This window comes from Neolamprologus multifasciatus, chromosome 19, assembly GCF_963576455.1.
Source record: "Neolamprologus multifasciatus chromosome 19, fNeoMul1.2, whole genome shotgun sequence".
Classification (NCBI taxonomy): domain Eukaryota; kingdom Metazoa; phylum Chordata; class Actinopteri; order Cichliformes; family Cichlidae; genus Neolamprologus; species Neolamprologus multifasciatus.
The window spans coordinates 12,938,056-12,958,266 of NC_140457.1; the positions used below are offsets into that span (position 1 = coordinate 12,938,056).

The following is a 20,211-nucleotide window of genomic DNA, read 5'->3' on the forward strand; positions in this document are numbered from 1 at the left end:
CTACGTGAATATACTATTGCTGTTAGAGTTATCTCTGGGATACCGTTGTGATAGCTCCCTCAGGACCACGATTCCAGTCAGAGAGTGGGGCACAGAGAGCGCTTTCCAGATATACTTTAATGAACATTAACTGATTGAACAGCAGGCCAGTAGTACAGCAACTGGCATACTCAGTGAGAGTATGGGAGTGCATGTGTGTGGTTGTTTGCGCAGGAAGGCATACATGTGTACTATTTTTTATTAAGATTAAATCCCTTTAGCGTTCCGGTCAACCATTTGGTAGAGCACATTTTCAGGCCCTATATCTAACTGAGGCTTTCACTTAAATTGACCTACCTTGTTGAGTCTTTTCTACCAATTGGTTTACATCCGTAATGCCCAAAAAAATCCACCAGAAGGCACTGTGAATGGAAGCTGTTGGCTCTTCTTATACCTCTCCCAACCCAAACATCCAACATATTTTGAGTGTTTTTGATTAAACTAAGGTAGGATGATATAATTTTCTGATATATGATAGTGTTAGAGGACTTACTAAACAGATGTGTCACTTGATAGCATTAAAAAAGTGAAATTAATTGTTGAATTTTTTTTTTTTTAAAAAGTGGTCAACCAAACGGTTGATTTGTCCCTTATAGTGCTAATGCTAACATAACCCAAATGTTATTAAAATTGATTATTTGCCATAAAATCAGACCATTTGACCCATTTTGTTTATCCCTTGCTATTGATAAATCACATTAAGTGTTAGCACAGCAAGAATATGCTGAAATAATTTCCTCAGTAAGTCATTTTTGTAACTTTCTGAGTTAATATTAGTAAATATTGTAAAAATCAAGAATAACATGTGGAAATCACAAATATCACAACTGATTACCTTTTAACCAAATTACAGTAGCTGGTAAATTAATATTACTAAGTTTTCAAAATTATACTTCATATTGAACAAGTACTATATGGACACTAAACAATTATATGGCTAAAAATCACATGGTCCTGTGGCATGATACTCATGATACCACCCACCTTGAACCACAGTGTGTTTGAGGTCATGGTTTCATATGAAGCCACAAGGGCTGGCACTCTCCACCAATATATTGCCAACAAACCAGATGAGTGTGGCTTTAAATTGTTTTGCCAAGCAAGTTCATCTGGCATCATCCACGACTTGCTGCTGTATCAAGGGGGGTCCACATTCTTCAATGCTCCCCTGAGTGAAAAGGAACAGAAGCTCCCTTTAAGGGGGCAAAGTTGTAAAAAACACTATGCAAACCCATAAAAGAACCCCAGCTCTTCACAGGTTTCTGCTTGGTCCAGAACTTGCACACCTCCTTGGGTGTCAGGTGCATTGGTACTGTATAACCAAACTGCACCGGTGGAGCGCCCCTGATGGCAGACAAAGACCTGATGAAGAAGGGCCATGGAGCCTGTTATTACAGGTCTGATGAAGGTCTGATTGCATTGAAATGGTTAGACAAGAAATGTGTCAACCTCCTAAACAATGCCTGTCTGTTCATGCTTCTTTCATCGGTCAAACGGTGGAGCAAAGAGTCCAATTCAAAGATCACCATTCCATGCCCATCACTCATCCCTGTAAATAATTAGCATATGGGAGGAATTAAACTTTCTGATGTGCTATTACACCTGTATAAGACAAGTTATAAGTTACAAGTTAAGGAGATGGCATATTCCACTTTTCAGGTACACCCTTGACTTGAATACCTGGTCTACAAGAGGGCCTGTGCCCTACTGGACCAGAAACCGATGGCTCTCAAAAGGTTTTCACCTGGCTGTGTCTGAACCAAGTTAACAAGCCAGCATCTAGAGTTGGACAACCATGATCCAGCTCTCCAAGACCACAGAATAAATGCTACACTCTAAGACCCCAACAACCAAAACCACAAGCAGATGTGCTTGGTTTGCACTTTTTCTATTTTATTTTTTTAAAAACAAAACTGATTTTGCACAGTAGCATTTGAACACACAAAGCACATTTTTCACATTTGCAGATGAAAAAACTATGTATTTTGTTGTTTGATATAATACTTTGCTGTTTTCATTCCATCAACTGAATGTTCGCTGGCATGCTACTATAAATAAACTGTATCCAATGCCCGGGATAGTTTTTGTTTTTAATTTAATTATAATTTGGCCCTTTATTTGATTTTCTTCAACTGCAATATCTAATGTACTTGTATTTGCATGACATTTTACCATAAACGGACATCTCAACCGTTTGGTACAGATCAATATTTTAAAAACTACAGGGTCTATTGAAAAAAAAAAATTAATTGTGGTAATTACCAACCCAAATCAATAAGAAATGCAAAAAAAAAAAAATTCCCATTGAGTGTTTTCTTGGTGAGGACATCAAAGGGTTAAGCTTGCGTTTCTGTCATGTAGTGATTGTGCTTAACGGTAGCTTATTAGATATTATGAAACAGATGATACGTAAAAACAAATTTTGCCAAAGCGCTTGATAATCTTTTTTAAAAGTATGTTTTTCTTTCATAAAGAAATCTACTACATAATGTGTATTTTTATGTCATGTGTAATTTCCATTGCAAATATTAATCACAGTTAAATTAAGAGGGGATGGCAGTAAAAACTCTCGAGCAGTGATGTCATTGCTTTCTCAGGAAGCACTTGAGCATGGAGAAATGGCCTAACAGTCTGCAGTCTATGAACTAACCTCAGCTAACGCCAGCTAACAACATTAGCTCGGTGGTGAATAGCCCTCATTAATAGTAAAAAAAAAAAAAATAAAAAAAAAAATAAAAATCACACAGCAATAGCACATCGAAGGTACTGAAGTTTTGCCCATCTTATTTTTCTTATGAATGGTGTCGGAATTTCCAAGTAAAAAAAACGCATTCCTGCTCATGCACTGCTGGCTCCCTTGTGCTGGTGCCAGGTCCAGTGTGTAACTGACACCATCAACATTAGAGCCTCTCATTGCGCGTTTTGTTTGGGTTTCAGAATCAGACAAACTGTATTCATCCCAGGGTTTAAAAAAAAAAAAAAAAAAAGAAAAAAAAAAAAAAAAAAAAAGGTCCTGCGGGTTATACTGAAAACTCTGGTCGGCCACTCTCGGTCATGGGCCATATGAGTGCACGCTCATCCATTAGAGCTAAACCTGTGCCCAATGTTACGGAATAAATATATATTCTTAGTGCTTTTTTTCTGATTGTATTGTTTTATGTATTTTAATAATAAAGGCCTGTATAAAGCAAGGCCAGCTGTGAGAGAGAACTAGGTCAGAGGGTGACAGGTCGACTTAGCAACAGAGGCATATTAATAAAATACAGGAAACCAGACAGAAAAACCGGAACTAAATAACAAGGAAGGAGTTGTTTTTATCGCAACTATGCGTGACGTGTAAAGGACCAAAATAACACCTATATGGATACACATTTTTTGGCTTCTAATGCTAGAGATCTGCAAAATGGCTTTTTATTTTTACTGATTTTGATAGAACAGTGGCACCATAATATCCATGTAAGTGTTTATCTGGCCCTTGTAGAGCAACATTTTGTATTTTGTTCTAGACAACCCAAAATGTGATGTCCACATATGTGGGCACCGGGTCCTAGGAGGTTAAATACATAACGCTGGTACATTCAGTTACTCTCCAACACTGCTGCTAGTGGTGTAATGGTGTGAGTAACACTTTCTTGGCACTCTTGGAACCACTTTCTAGAAACTGCAAACTGTTTAAACACCACCCTGATCATTGTTGCTCACCATGTCTATCACTTTATGATCAAAATCACCTTCTGATGGTTGCTTTCAACAGGATAACACACTTCACAAACCGCAAAACCTCTCAACCCAACACCAAATAACCACATGGATCCAGTTTAACCGTAATTAATGCCTCAAAAGAATGAAGGTAAATCTGAAGGCAATGAGTCCAATCTCATGCTAGGAAGGTATACCTGAGGAAGTGAAACAAAACAAAAACATTTATAATATCATAATATAATCAAACTTTTACATTTAACAAGCAACATTCGGATCATGACCTTTGAACTGTAGGCATCATCCAAGCTGCAGACTTCAAAAGGACAGTAACAATTATTGCCATTATAACTTAAACAAAGACACAAAAAACATACCCATTGAAAAGTCAAACTTAATAATAAAAATATCAATAATTTCCTCAGAGAAAAGTACAGTATTAGCACAGCAGTTTGACTTAAAACATACCCAGCTGTAAGAGTCAAGAAATTCCCTGGACCTTCATGATTCACGGTGGCTGGGAAAAAAATTACAAAAATATTTAAATAATACACACAACGACAAGAAGGTTGGCTTCCCAGAGAATACCAGGTGGCCAAAACGGTCATTATATGCTATATGAGCTATACTGATGTATGTGAAATCACAGAAGATCACATGAGTTACCAAAAACGCTTAATGAAAAAAAAAAACCCAAAGCTGGACATATGCTTTGGTGATCCTCTAATTAGTGCCATCATCATGTCAGCAGTTCAGTTTGGTGGGATGCCAATTTACTTAAAGGATCATCTGCTGTTGGCTACTCCAAGTTCTCAGATAGTTATTAAATGTAAAATATGTAGTCAATGTAAAGCTTGGAATGCTAATACAAGTCTAAGATATCATTTTCAAATTGTCCGTGATGGTAAATACCAATAACAGCGCGAGACATTCATTTTGGTGAAAATTGGCTCAAGGTCACACCAAATGTTAATAATGATAAGAACTTTATATTACCCACATTTTTTGTGGATCATCTTCAAACTTCACAATATACAAGGCCTTGAGAGGCAGGGCCTCGTCTCTTTATATTGAGATGTTGCCTTTATTCTCAAAAAAGTCTTTAAGCTTTATTTTGAAAAGTCCAAATCTGATCGAAAAACAAGGTAGATTCAGCAGTTCTTATGCAGCTGCTACTACTCTGAGCACTCAAAGCTCTTTACACAGCTTCCCTCATAAACAAAAGTACCTTGTTCCCAAAGCTCTTTCTATCTAACATTCATAATCCAGTGTATGCATCACAGACACACTTGGGGTTAGTGCCATGCCAAAGGATATATGACATATTACTGTGATTCGATCGGGATCAAACCACCAACCTTACAATTAGTAGGTGACCTGCTCTACCTCCTGAGCTACAGCCACCCCAGATGAGAAAAAAAAAAACCCACTTTCGCCATCTCTGGTTCTTCGAAGCTGACCACTGGAGAAATCCTATGGTATGTTATATTGTGGATTTAGTAAATGTTTTTACTCTCTTCAGCCAGGACAGTTAAAATATTTGCAGTCCTTCAAGTCAACAGATTTATATTAAGGAGTATTCAAACTGTCATACTCATATCACACAGTATTAGAACCACTGTGTCCTTCAAAAAGCTTGTAATTATTCAATGATGGCAATTAAGCAGTATTCACTGAAATGTAGGGATTTTACTGGCACCAGGTGCAAAATATGTTTTCAGAAAACAATGACACAATGAATTCACAAATGCCCCTGATTCAAAGATGCACATTCACGATCTGATTCACTGTGTTTAACAAGTGTCCATCGTAGTGCCTGTACATCTTATCCATTAGTTCTATGTCAAGTTAAGCATCCCCACCCTCTTCAACACTTTGTCCACGTTGGGAATGAGTTTTTCCTGAAAGTCCCACAGTCGTTTATCCACATTAAGCTGCTCCAGGGTTAATGATCCCTGTAGAGCCACACGGACATGAATGATCCGACAAACATCTAGTGGAACCTTGTAGCGTTCTCCAAAATTCTTGATCACTTCATGGACTGAAGTCCACTCCACCATTCTGTGACACAAAACACAAGACAGTTAAATGTTTAGAGTTAAGGTTTTAAAATGCATTGATTACTGAAGATCCTGTTCTTTAGGAGTGCCCTGAAGGTTCTCTGAAGGTTTCACAAATCAGCCTTTGGGGGATAGTGAATGCTCCCTGGAGGTTGTTCTGGGTTTTTTGGCAATAACTTTCAGAGAACATTCCATTTGGAAAGTTTCACAGAATAACTTGAACATAAGAGATTGTTAAGGAAAGATTGGCAAAAATAACCCTCAAGTTATTCAGACGTTGTCTAAACTGTGACCTTTAGGAAACTCGTAAGGAACGTTTCTTTAAGTTTCTGTTTGCTGGGTTCATGTTTCCATTTTGTGTGTTTTGTTAGTTCTGTATAAGCAATATGACACATATCAAATCTGAAAGTTTAAGTGTTAATCAAATTAGATGGCAGCAAAATAAAACAAACCATTCTTAAATATGTTTTGTACTTGAGACTTATTGTAGCAAACGGTCATTTGATGTTTCTTGTATGTTTATCATGGTTTTGGAGAAGTTCAATAACTAAGGTACTGTTTTATTTAGTTGTAGTTTTTTTTAGTAGCAGTCAAATGTATTATTAAGTAAACCAAAGAACTGTATTCTAAATAGAGTAAATCTTCTGTTTGACAAATTCAGCTTACCTTGGCCGAACTATCATCTTGTATGGATGATATATGTTTCTGGTGGGGTCCTCCCTGTAGATGTGCTCCAGAATATTAATTCCTGGCACCCCGTTCCACTGAGGCAGGTGAAACCGTCCACTTGGCTCAAAGTGTTTCTTTGGGAAAATATGATTCTCAATAAGGAACACCCCTGCCTTCAAATCAGATAAAAACAAGTCAAATACAACTTCTTATTGTACAGGATACTGAATTTTTGATGAAATGTAATGGTGTTATTTTTTCAAATTCATTACAAGAACAGCCTACATTTGGATGCTGATTTCGGAGCGTGTTCATCAAAGACATCATGTCATCGTGCTGGTATGGCATTATAATCTCATCAATGTCATTCAACAGGACGTAGCGAGAACGCTCCATTGATCTGTAAATGCACTCATTAAGTGTGGTCAGTTGGCCATAGTAATGCAAATCCCCTCCATGCTCTGAGTGAAGCCAGCCACGAGATGGCTTCAGATGCTTGTCAATGGGCCAAGGAACCATTTCCACAAAGCCCTCGTCGCTGTAACTCTGCAACAGGCGATTGAGCTCTGGACCACAGCTGGTGTTATAGATCACCACTCTGTTCACACCCAGCAACCTGGGACAAAATGAAGCAAATTAGTTCATCGTTGTCAGCAAACAAAACAGATTACTAAAAACAATTGTGGTTTATATAGCAAACAGTTGGCGATTTTTCTATCCTTAGTATAATATTTATACTGTGTTATACTATTTATACTGTGTTAGCCTGTACCTGTCACAATAGCTTGCAGCTATGTGACTGTTAAAATACACAGATAAAAAATAATATTACAATCATTAAGTGGTGTGGTGTTTCTTAAGTAGGAAGGACACTGTCTATTCTCAACTGGTTCTGAGCAGCTGGAAATTCAGTTTACAGCGCTAAAAATCCATTTTCCTACAGTGTCTGAAAAGACGTACAGCTCCTGCAAAATTTTAAACTGTGCTACCGTAAATGTTTAACACCAAGTGATAGACGTCTGAGTGGTAAGACACTGTCCAACTACACTTTAAAAAAAACAAAAACTCTGGCAGCAACAGGAGCAACGGACACAACTGTGCAATGTGATACAATCCAGACACTGCATTGAAGAGGAGCCTTTGCAGAGCTTGTCAGGGTTCATGCTGTGTCAGGATCAGCTGCCAGTGCACATTTTTGACTTTGTAGCTTGTGGTAGTGTTGCAGTACTCACTTGTACATCTCCAGAGTCTGTGCAAACTGAAGCACATTGTTGTAGTCACCAAAGAGGTTAGAGATGCAGACTGTGAAGTCAAACTGCATGTTTTCTTCCTTCTGTCCAACTGTGTCTTTGTTTCTTATTGGGAGCCATTGATCAGTAGATGGACTCTCTTTCTCTGGTGTAGTCGAGAGAGTGACATGTGTCGCATTGCAGTTCTGAGGAATCTGACACATGACATCCGTAGTGACAAAGGGAAAACCAAAGTTATCTGGATGCTGTAAAATTGTTGCTGGAGTGGTTTTCCTCAAATAACCAGCACAGCAGAAAAAGCAGTGAAGGGGTTGGATGGAGTCTCTCCTAAATATGCCAATGATGCGTATATCAAAATCCTTCACTCTTTGGTCCATGTAGGCTGACACCAGTAAGTGCTTGGTATTGTTAAGCGGCGTGATGGTCTGCTTGGATATCCTCATGGAGCAAGCACTTGGCGGCCCAGATGGTTTTGGGATTGATTTGTATGTGCTGGGCGTTTTCACAGTGAAGACCAAAAAGAGGAAGAGTGCAGTGATGAAGACAAGAACCAACTTCTTTTTAAAACGCTTTAACATCTCCATCCAGCCAGTGGAGATGAAACCAGTTCCCAACCTGTACCAGAACACAGAAGTGTGGTTATTTTTTAAAACTAGCAAAATTTTAACTCTGATGAAAAACCTCCAAAACTGCAGAAGAAACTGCAGGGAAAGAAAGGTGGTTTAGCAGCTTTAAATCTTAAAAGAAAAAAAATAAATCTAGAACTACCAAATGTTCACATTACTTCAACCTAGTGTCTTCTTGCTGTGTAGTCTCAGATTACACAAACAAGGAACAACAATTAAAAATATCAATTTATTACAAAGGTTAGACCTAATGATGTTCTCTGGCCAGTGGCTTTTGCTTAGACCCTTTGAAGTTTAGAAAAGAGAAAACCTGTGTGCTGTCCTTCAAGGACTACTGTGATAAGCTGCTAAATACAATTAAGAGTTAAATATGATAGGATAACTGGGGTGAGATCTGCTCTTAATCTGCCTTGGTAGATATTAATGAAGGACACTATCTATGGAAATTTTGGCTAGTCATAGCTGGACATCCACAGATGTAATAGATCCACTTAAGAGTCCCATTATAGATACACCTGTCAATCATTCAAACATGAAAAGGCATTTAAATCAAGAATCAGCCAGTGTTGTGTCTACAGACAACTTAGCAAACCAATCATAAATTTTATGTTTAAGCACCTTGTTACATGCAGCCTGATGCAGCTGAATCTACACCAACAAGGTAATTCCTGAAGAAATATTAACCAAAACCTTGCCATATCTCAGCATGCTGTGCAGTGTATCCTTAACAATATGAGGAAACTGGACAAGTGGAGGGCAAAAGAAGAAGTGGCAGGCCTAAAAAAAAACAACTATCTAGAGCAGATGAACAGTATCTATTAAAAAACAAACAAATAAACAAACAAAAAAAAGAATCCAGCAAAGACCTGGCACAGGAGCTGAGATGCATCTAATCCTCCAGCTGATCGATCTACTGTTCAGTGAAGCCTCAACAAAAATGGTCTCAATGGAAGGGTGGCTGTCTAGAAATGTTTGGCAAAAAATCTAATTTTGTCCAAAACTCGAGTGCCTTGAGGTGACTTTAGTTGTGATTTGGCATTAGAAAAAAAATTTAAACTGAAATGAAAAAGCTCTTGTGGTGGCATTTGCTTAAAAATGTGCAACTAGAAACAAAAAGAAAGAACCACAACATTACAACTAATACTTGTACAGTCTATTCAGTCAAAAATAAATAAATAATTATTTAAATTCTATAGAAATACTTGGTGCTCATTTGCAGAAAACTACTAACACCACTACTACCACTATGTTTCTATATGTGTGGATGTGCTGTTTCTTTTTCATTTGGCAATATAGAACTACAACTGAAATTGAAAGAAAATTGAAATATTAAGCAAAACCACCCTGTTCTTGGCTTTCTGCTAAAGTGAATTACTTTTCCCTCTATCAATGCTGTGAGCAGTACATTAAAAATAAAAAGTATGTCCATGCTTTTTTCCTTTCTGTTTGATCCATGCAATTAAAAAATGTTTAATAACATTTAACACACCTACGACTAGTGGTGTATATGGTTGTCCAGCTGCACCATGGCACGACAGAGGGTGATTAATATGGCCCAAAAAAAATCATTGGACAGCCTCTTCCCTCCCTGAAGGACCTGTCCAGCACTCGCTGTCTCAAGAGGGCACACAGCATCCTACAGGATTGCACACACCCAGGTCGGGTGTTTAAGCTGCTGCTGTCTGGCAGGAGATTCAGGGTACTGGTACATGGACAAACAGACTCAAGGACAGCTTTTACAACAGGGCAAAAGCCCTAAGCAATGCTAACAGCTGACCTGATTGGCCATGATGTGCAATGAACATTCACCCATTCATTTATATATTTATTAAGTCATTCATTTTTCTTTTGCACATACCTTTTTTGCTCTTAAAAAAAACACTTGAACTTACTGTGTTGTGTTCAGTTGTGCATAGTGCTAACGTGGGACAATTTCCAATTTTGTTTGTACTATTGTACTAGGTAATGCAATGACAATAAAGCGTTATCTTATCTTAAAAATATATATTAAAAAAAGTAAAAAACGACTGTTGCAGAAGCCAGAAAAGAGGGGTTTGAGACTGGTGGAAGACCTGCAAATAAGGACACGGAGCAGTTGGATGAACTGCTGATGGGAATGATGGAAAACCAACAACCTTTGAAGAACATATGAGATGATGACCATTAAGACAGTTCAGACGGGGGATCAAGCACACCTAAACTGAGTATATTAGTGCACTGATTTAGCCTCTCCTAATCATTTTATACTATTGTTTGTCATCAACAACTGTCTCATCTGTTCATTTAATCACATTAACTGTTCTTGTGTGTAGGTGGAAATCGAATGGACAGAACTGCAGAGTCCCTAATGGAGCTTCAGGAGTTGCAGGGGCGTCAAACGGCTGCTGGCTATGTCCAGGTGTTGCAGAGAGGATCCGTCATTACTGAGAGCCCTCGTCTTTGTGGTAACAACTGGGTTTTTCAACAGGACAACGCTACAGTACACAATGCCCGCAGAACAAGGGACTACTTCCAGGAGAATTACATCACTCTTCGGAACCATCCCGCGTGTTCCCCTGATCTAAATCCAGTTGAGAACCTTGGGGATGGATGACAAGAGAAGTTTACAAAAATGGACAAAAGTTCCAGGCATCTTCATCACTTGGAGAAATGTTCTCACTCACCTCAAGGAAAGGCTTGCAATCAAGCATGCAGCAACAAATTTTCGAAGTGATCAAAAATAATCGTGGAACTACTCATTACTGACTTCATGTTTGGAACTTTGACTTCAGTTTAGGAGGGGGGGCTTTTTTGGAGGTGTGGTCCTAAACTTTTGATCAGCTGTAAAACCGCCTGTTTCAGTTTAATTGTTTTAATTGCATCAAAAAATGTTTTGTCTCACTCCCATTTCTTCTCGTTGCATGTTGAAGCTCTACTTGGAACCTTGTTAAGATCCATGCAAAATAAGATTTTTTTTTGCCATTTTTCAATATATGGCAAAAAATGGCCATATTTTTTTGCCATATATTGGCAAAATATATGGTTTTTTATGGTTATATATATATATATATATATATATATATATATATATATATATATATATATATATGTATATATATATGTATATATGTATATATGTATATATATATATATATATATATGTATATATATATATATATATATATATATATATATATATATATATATGTATATATATATATATATGTATATATATATATATATATATATGTATATATATATATATATGTATATATATATATATGTATATATATATGTATATATATTATATATATATATATATATATATATATATATATATATATATATATATATATATATATATATATATATATATATATATATATATAAAAATTTTTTTTTAAATTTGCCTCTTAAGGGCACCAGCATACCCTCCGCATTGATCACTCCGCTTACTGCCACAAAATCATCATGAAGTCACTTATATTAATGCCACTATTAAGGTGTGGTAACCTGCTGCAGTATTCTCCTGAATGACAGGTGCTGGCCACAAATGTGCCGATGTAGGAAGAGAAGAAATCAAAACCAGAAACAAATAGTTTTTCCAAAGTGTTTTTAACAAAGTCTCCAATTTTTAAACAGCTGCAACATCGTCCTCTGTATAACTGTATCTCTCTGAGTTTCTGTACTGGAATATCATTTAAAAACTGACACACTCAAACATTTGTGTCTTCAACCCAGCTGTGACACAACCCGCCAAGTTACGAGAAATCGAGAGCCACACAATCGACCACAAATATTGTGACGAATGCCTCATGATGTGATATCAAAATCAGTGAGCGACACCTAGAGCTGGGCGATAGAACGATAACGATATGTATTGCGAAATAACTTTTTCTCGATAGAAAAGTGAAACTATTGCGATAGACCTCATCTCTCTCTATCTTCCTCTCTTATAAAAAAGATGAATAGCCAATACAAATTAAGTAGCACAGAGCCGAACCAATCACAGCCGCAGCATCACGTCACATAACTTGTTACGTACAGCTCAAGTGCCAGGCCGCACATGTGTATTTGTTTGGGAAGCAGCCAACCGCCGTGCGGCCGGGTAATGGAGGAAATGAGTGTGCCGACTAGAGAAAAATCAACCGAGAGCTTGGGTGACCAGGTTACCGAAGAGAACACAGATGACGGTTCCAATGCCGGAGAGATTGTCGAAAGGAAAGGCCAGAGAAGTTCCGTAGTGTGGAGGTATTTCGGCTATTTGAAGTCTCACAAAAAACAGAGTAACGCGCACTGTAAATTGTGCCGAAAGCATGTTCCCACAAAGTCTGGAAATACAACAAACCTTTTTTATCACCTGAAGCAGTGCCACCCACTAGAGCACGCTCAATCTCTGACTGAAAGTGCTAATTCCTCATCGAAAACAACCAGGGGAATCCCTGTGAAGCAGCAACAGTCAATTGAGTCAGCTTTCTCCAGCGTCTTACCATATGACAAAAAAGCTAAAAGACATAGCAACAAAACGGATGCCATAGCTTACTGTCTTGCTAAAGACATGCTACCAATAAACACGGTCGAAAATGAAGGATTCAAGCAGCTAATTAAGGTAATGGATCCTCGTTACCAACTCCCTGGACATAAACATTTCTCTCAGACAGCGCTTCCAAAGCAATATTATATAAGTTAGTCAATTTTGTCTCTTCTTCTGTAAAATTAACTAAGATTTATTTTTAGAATTAATATTTTGTTTGTGGAACTGACAATTTAGTAGTCTGTTTTGTTTGTTCTATTTTGAAACTTAAATGCTTTAGCGGCTACCTTTTGTGTAGTTTGTAATATTTGCCTTTATTTTGCCTAAACTGAAGCCTCATTTTAAGTACATCTGCCATGTTGAACTTATTATGGGAAATAAATATTTAAATCAAAACAAGCTGCTGATTATTTCACATTTTACTTGTGAGCAACAGCACATTTAAATCTTACATATATAGTTATTTGGCTTATATCGTGATATATATTGTTATCGCCTGAAATGAAAAAAGCATATCGTGATATGAAAAAATCTTATATCGCCCAGCTCTAGCGACACCCACGACACAGGTTGCACAGCAAGCATAAAAACAACGTCATTAGCCATTCCTGGGTCCACTCTTCTTTGATTCCCATAGCCAAAACAAACACTATGGTATCACTGAGTTAAAAATGGCCCAAATGATTTCATCTTCAATAAAATGATCAGTGTGGCTGCCTCCCAGCTGTTACAGTAACATTAACATCCAGGCATGCATGAAAGAGAGTTTGAAGTTAGCAGGAAGTTAGTTTGCCAGTTTCCATCTAAAGATGAAATGCCATGTTCTGACTGACGGATTTCCAAAAACACTAAATTAAACAGCACCAATGTTTGTATGCTTTATGAAGTTGGGCTAGCTGGCATAGAATGGCTAGCTACAGAGCTATGGTTAAGATAATACAAACAAATTTGCAGAATGAAGATTGAGGCTGAACATTAACCTTTTCACCCCGAAACCCCTTAATGTAAGAGTCAAATATATATACAGTCAACCATATAACAGGTGTACAGGCTAAGCCTACGCTTGAAGCCACTGAGGTGTATGACTGGTGAAGTTGACAAGAAAGTCCAGTCAATAACTCCAGCTGTATTTACCTTGTCAGTTTAAGCAATCTAAGCAATCACCACTGATTGCATTTGATATTTCACAGTTGATCGTAAGATCCAACATCATCCAACATAAATCACCGCAGTCACAAACTGTTTGGTCCTTCCAACCAGCAACACCTGACCCTAATTAAATGTTCTACCTTCCATACAATCATTTACAAATACAAAAAGTGACACCCAGTGGCGCACATAAGGTAATAAGCAAAACACAAAAATGGTTCCTACACACCAGGCCCTAAGTGGAATGGCTGTCAGACATGACCATTGTAATTATAAAGCAAATAAGGAGCCAAATTAAAAATAAAGTACTTCCATTTTAGGCACACACACAAAAAATAAAATAAAATAAAATAAAAGCACTTAAATACACTTTTAAACTACATTCTAATGTAAAAGACAAAGTTTAGTTACAGGGATTTCAAGAATGTTGGTCTTTGTTTTTAAAGTCCATTTTTATCATGAATGGTTTCACGAACACGTCTAAGGGGCCAAGAATCTCGGGGGACAGAAGAACCCATTAAAATAACTGTATACCCGGGTTTTAGATTTTTCCTCTTTTGGTTGTCTTTTTGTCTCTCGTGTAACAAAGGCAGGTATTCATGTTGTTGCCACCGGAGAGGTGTTGTTGCTGAAGAACTGATCTCAAAATCTCTCTGACCATATGAAATGCCACCAGTCTGAGTACTCACAGCCCTGCCATCATCTATCATGTCGGCAAGCCATAAGATCATAAAAACAACAACAACAAAAAAAACAATCTAAAAGACATGAGAAGCCAAGCAGGAAAGACAAGAGAGGGAGAGGGGAAAGGAAAATAAGCGACCGCCTCTGTCAAGAGCCAAGAAAGGTCACACATACAAGTTTTCTTTACCTCCTTTTCTTTTGTAGGATTTATACAGAGTTGATTATTTAAGTAGGGTTCCAGCCTTCTTCTCTTACATCCTACTTCATGAAGGATTATTTTCAGTTTAAGGAACTAAGCAACAGTCTCCTCTCAGACTCAACGGGAGCCTGAAAAGTATGTCATCAATCAACATGTAGCATCTGGCAAGTCTTTTACTTTAGTACTGTGGACTCACTTTTGACTTCAGGGTCAACTGGTTCTATGGAGCTTTCCATTAGACTGGTGGGAAATCCCTTTCCGGCTTCTGCAAAAACTTTGGTCCTTCAATCTAGGGACTGTTATGATATGGGATATTTTGCGGCAGGGTGGGATTTACCACTTTGTCAGCGCAAATCCTTCCTTATCCCAATACAGAATCATTTAAGGTTCTTTGTCCCTATTAAAACAAAGATGATCACTACTTCAGTCAATGCACCACTTTTGGGATGATTCCAGCCTGCTGAGCTAAGCAACAGAAATCCTATACAGATTACAGACAAGTCAGACTCAAAATTTATGCAGCAATTGATGATGAGTTGTTAACCACGTGACAGTTTTAAGCATGATATCGATCTCTCCAGTCGCCCTCATACAGAGTGTGATTTTTCACAAACTAATGTGTATCATGCTGAAGCAGCAGAAGTGAGCATCTCGCTAAACTATAAAAACAGGAACTTGCAATAGGTCATATCTCAAATGATCATTTAAAAGATGTGAAATCTTGCACTTTAATGGAATATTTAATGGTTTCTAAAGCTATAATGGAAAATTTTAAGGTCGTGGCTGATACCTGTCTGCACAAAGTACATTAGTATTTTAATCAGCACACATACAAGCAATGGAATTAAAGCTGATCTAGCTCTTTCTGCACAATGACAACCATATTAGGACACTCAGGTGTCACAAGGGCCAACTCAGCTTATGCAAACTCATCATGCATTTCAACAATGTTTCCTCTTCCTTAGCCCTGTGGTGTTAGATCTTAAGAGAAATGTGGAAAAGTTATGGCAACTTACCGCCGTGAAAACCAGGTAACTAGATTCCTAGAGGATCAAGACGTTATCAGCCTTCTGGAGACCAAGATGACCAGAGTAGAGGTGAATGGGATATCTTGCCATGCTCAGCACAGGTATAAAGTTATATATAATGGTATAAACTTTTATCATGGCAGAAAGTTTGAACTGTCATAGCAGGACATCCACAGATGTAAAACATAAACCTAACAAGAGCGGAGTTCCCATTAAAGATATCACTCACTGTGTATCATGGATAATGATACACACAAAGAGTTGCTATAACCTCCACATTGGTCGCTTGGCATGCTCCGGCAACATTATTACACAGTCATTTCTGATTATGCCCGCTGTTATTTTCTTATTTAATCACTAGTGTACATATATTTATATTTATAGATACATATATATTTAGTCATCTTTTCTCTTTTACCATGTCTCTCTAATATTTAGCTCCTTACTATTTTTATATTTTTATATTTTATTTTATTTTATTATATTTTCTCCTACTGTATCATGCTGCTGAGTGACTGCTGCTCGTCAAACACATTTCATTGCAATGTTGACCCTGTGCTAACTTGCACATGACAAATAAAACTGAAACTGAAACTGTTAAGGTGCAGGAAGCCACTGCAGTAGTCTACTGAGCGTTAGGCATTGCCACTCAGACAATACCACTACGGCAGTACTGATATCACCTAAAAGGTGAAAAGCAAATAAATCTTTTTTTAATGTTCTTTTTTTGTTTTTTGTTTTTAAATTGCTTTATGACCAAGAAACTGAAGGGGAACCTTCCTTTGTTTTCAAAGAAGATAATATCATTAACAAATCTACTAAAATGTGTATATTTAAAAAAGCAAATATGTACTATTGAAGACAATGAGAAAATTAAATTTCTTACCGTCATATAGGCCTTAGGATTGTGAAAGAAATATAAACCCTAAATAACAGATGCCAAAAGTGCCACCTTTTCAGTACTGTACTGTGAGCCACTCCTCATTTCTTTATCTTTTCCTTCCAGCCTGCATTGCTCTATGACCATTTTATACCTTTTAAAGTGTTGCTGTGTTTTTACCCCCTTTTATGAGCCTGAAACCTGAACAGTTTACATAGTTTTGCAGAGCGAGCATCATAGTGAAAACCTGCATATGAACAATCTTTTGACTACATCCTGCTGGTCACACAAATATTGTGGGAAATATAAACAATAGTTTTGGAAAGTTATTAAAAAAAGAGAAAGAAAACATGGCATAGAGTCTCTTCATTTTCTTTTCCAACCTGGTGAGTTTCCAAAAAAGGCCAGTTATACTGAACCTTTGGTGTATTATTGTAGAGTTTTAAACTTACAATATCGTAAACTAATTTACTATTTTATTTTTTCAGTATACAATAGTGCATGGCTCAGCATAGGGGTTAAAAAAAAAAAAAAAATCACACCTCATAGTAATTTCTCATGTGAGCTTCAGTAGGTTTTCTTAGTGAACATGATCTTTGCCACATTTTTGTGGATTTGCACCATGTGTAAATAGTGTGCATTACTATAGTAACCTTTAAAACACTGACGTATTTTTTACAAGGCCATGATTCAATAGAAAATGATGTGTGCACTGTGTCACTAATGTCATTTTGTTTTTCAAAACTGAATAAATTTTCCCTTTCACTGAGTGTACTTTGTGTACCTTCCCTGTTCATATTTGTTGCACTATTCAAAGACATGCATGTCTGTGTACTCGGAGCATGCCATAAAGAAGTTAAATAATAGATGCTAATTTTATACATTAAGTTGGTGCATGTCTTAGATACCTAATAATCACATCAAATTACACATTATACATTTCGATGAAGCTTGATTGAGACATGATGACGGCATTCTTCTTATAACCAGGAGAGATGAAACAAGAAGAGAGGAAAAGTACAGCAGTCGGGTGCGACAACAAAGGAGCAGGAAAGTTGAAGGGTGGAGCAATAAAAACACAAATAAGAATTGACGGGGTTTAAAAGGGGCCATTATGGTGCAATAAAAGCAAAAACTATGAGGCCAGGGCTGGTAAAGTTTTTAAACCGAACTAAGTACCGTCAGCATATTGTCTCACAAACAAATAGCTCATCAAGATTTTTACTTTTTTAAAGTCATTTCAGTGGCTGTACTTTTGCACAGTACTTCAACTTTTCCTGGAAGTGCTTCAGCTTTTACTGAAGAATGCCTGAACTTCAGAAGTGAATGCAGACTTCATGTTACTGCCATAATATGTTTCTTGCAATTCATAGGTGAACCACATAATGTCCCGAGAAAAAATAAATACAATAAAATAAGAATGCTATTCTGTGGTGTAAAATAGCTCGGCGAAATTACAATGCAAATACAATGAAGTCACAAATGTGTGTATGGTATAAACCCTAGGACACAAGAAAACGCTATATAAGTCTCCCCGAATAGAAGATAAACAATATTGAGCTGATGTTCGAATCAGAATATTTGTATTAATTCAAACAGCAGCTTAGAGCCACGATTCACCATTCCGCAGGTAACTCACTCGAGGCTGAAGTGTGGCCAGTATGTTCCCCGTTTGTGCCCACCAGTCGAGAAATAGAGTTTGAATCCGTGTGTCTGCAAGTGCACTCGGAGCCTTCTCCTCTGCTGCTCTTTTTCCACTTGATTTTGCTGTCTGGGCGTGACCAAGTCATTGTCATACGTCAGAATACTAGCGGAAATCATTCGGGGAAAAAAAAAATCGAATAAAACGGTTTGCAAACAGGAAAACGCGCAAAAATAAATCAGACCGGAGAGGTGGTTCGTTTGTGTACTGAAAGAGAAATCATTCCCTTGGTACTAAAACCGTTTTTCTGGAAATAGAATTACGACTTCAAATTTCGACGTTACAATGTTTTTCCTCGCGTGGCCCTATACGCCTTTTAGAAAGAAAAAGAACCCAATTAAAAAGAAAAAAGTGAACATAAATATCTAAAGAGTAGCAATCTAAATAAAATAGTAGTAATACTGTAAATGTTTATGAGCTTCTTAAATCTTGCTCCTCAAATACTATCTGCTATCGCATGTTTTTTTTTTTTTTTTTTACTCGACTTTTTGTGTTGCCTGATCTCAAAATCATTCCTTACCTTGTTTGTTCTCCTTGTATTTCCTCCTTGGCAGTGTGATTTTGCCCATTTCCTAATTCTTGGACCTGCGCCCAGAGTCAGCCCTGTGCTTCTATACAACCGTCACGCCCCCTTCCGCATTTTATTTTTTTTATTTTTTTGGTGGGCAGTAGGTCCTTTCTGTTCCTTTCCTCATATCAGGATTTTGCGCTACCTACAGCTCATTTAATAATCAGTTCAGTAAAATTATGTTATTTTAATATCTGCTTGTGTGACTGTATCTGTATTTATTGAACAAGTTCACCTTAAATTCCTAATGGAAACAATTCAGGTGAAGGAAAGAGTTAAAAAATTAAAGCTTTTACTTTAGCAACATTATTTGTAAATCTGTATTTTTGAAAGTTTCTCATTTCAACGTGAACACACAACACATCACACCTTGAAACAGATGAGCTAACAGCAACAGAAAACCACACCAGTTTCCACACAACTGCAGCAGCAACTCTGTCATGCTTTAAATCTGCTTTCTATTAATTTCTCTTGTTTTTTTTAAATGATTTTTTAAATTAATTGTTGGCTGTTGTGAAGCACTGATTTTATATCTTAAATTGTACTATACAAATAAAGTTTACTTAATTACTATCATGTCCAGTCATAATATCACATGCACCAGATTCACTGAGAAATGATTCCCTGTTGAGTCTACCATGAGAATGAAAGCAACTCTGAGGGTGACCGGGAGTTCAACCCAGCACTAGCAACTTAAACGCCAACATGGGGAATAAAACTTCTACTTGTGTTATCAAGCTTCATGCAACACATTGTAACATAACAGCAAAATGTTGGTGATGGTTTAAAAGCATTCATAGTTGCAGAGCTACATTACTCACACTCTCATAACACATACATATAGGATCTTGGGGGTGGGCACGCTACACGGAATCCAAAAGACCATCAGGGTGTACACCTCACCCCTGGCGTCGTTGCCCACCTCTCAATTTTAAATACACGTAGATATTGAGGGCTAGCAGGAGGGGCTATGCGCTTACCTGCTGCTCTCTGGCAGGTAGCTCCATGCCCTCCTGGGTTTTAAAGGCACCTTGGAACACACATGCATCAACACTACATATGAGCGGGCGGAGGGAGGTTTGGAGTCTTCACACACCCCCGTTCTCTGCGGCCTGCTGGAGCAGGGGGGGGCTAGGAGGAGAAGT

At 37.5% G+C, this 20,211-nt stretch overlaps 2 protein-coding genes across 4 annotated transcripts in view; both read right to left on the reverse strand.

The window, feature by feature from the left end:
• Positions 1 to 20,211, reverse strand: part of LOC146496152 (uncharacterized) — a 60,994-nt gene that overhangs the window by 33,500 nt on the left and 7,283 nt on the right. The window lies entirely within an intron of this gene.
• LOC146496153 (uncharacterized) lies at positions 5,408 to 20,075 on the reverse strand. 3 transcript variants are annotated; one of them, XM_085143049.1, is made up of 5 exons: positions 19,019 to 20,075; positions 7,700 to 8,332; positions 6,753 to 7,083; positions 6,465 to 6,640; positions 5,408 to 5,799 (listed from the first exon to the last, which is right to left on the reverse strand). In XM_085143049.1, the coding sequence occupies exons 2-5, from the start codon at positions 8,299 to 8,301 to the stop codon at positions 5,577 to 5,579; spliced, it is 1,332 nt and encodes a 443-aa protein (XP_084999175.1). In that variant the 5' UTR covers positions 8,302 to 8,332; positions 19,019 to 20,075; the 3' UTR covers positions 5,408 to 5,576. The 3 variants fall into 3 exon arrangements, with proteins under 3 accessions (XP_084999175.1, XP_084999173.1, XP_084999174.1); XM_085143047.1 differs by lacking the exon at positions 19,019 to 20,075 and adding an exon at positions 18,436 to 18,819; XM_085143048.1 differs by lacking the exon at positions 19,019 to 20,075 and adding an exon at positions 13,991 to 14,259.

Excerpts from the sequence above, each read along its gene's own strand:
- LOC146496153 (XM_085143047.1), bottom strand. The coding sequence starts at position 18,617 with ATGATTTCCGCTAGTATTCTGACGTATGACAATGACTTGGTCACGCCC. Across the intron at positions 7,084-7,699 it reads CAGACTCTGGAGATGTACAA|GTTGCTGGGTGTGAACAGAG; the intron begins GTGAGTACTGCA and ends ATTTTGTCCCAG. Across the intron at positions 5,800-6,464 it reads AAGATGATAGTTCGGCCAAG|AATGGTGGAGTGGACTTCAG; the intron begins GTAAGCTGAATT and ends TTTGTGTCACAG.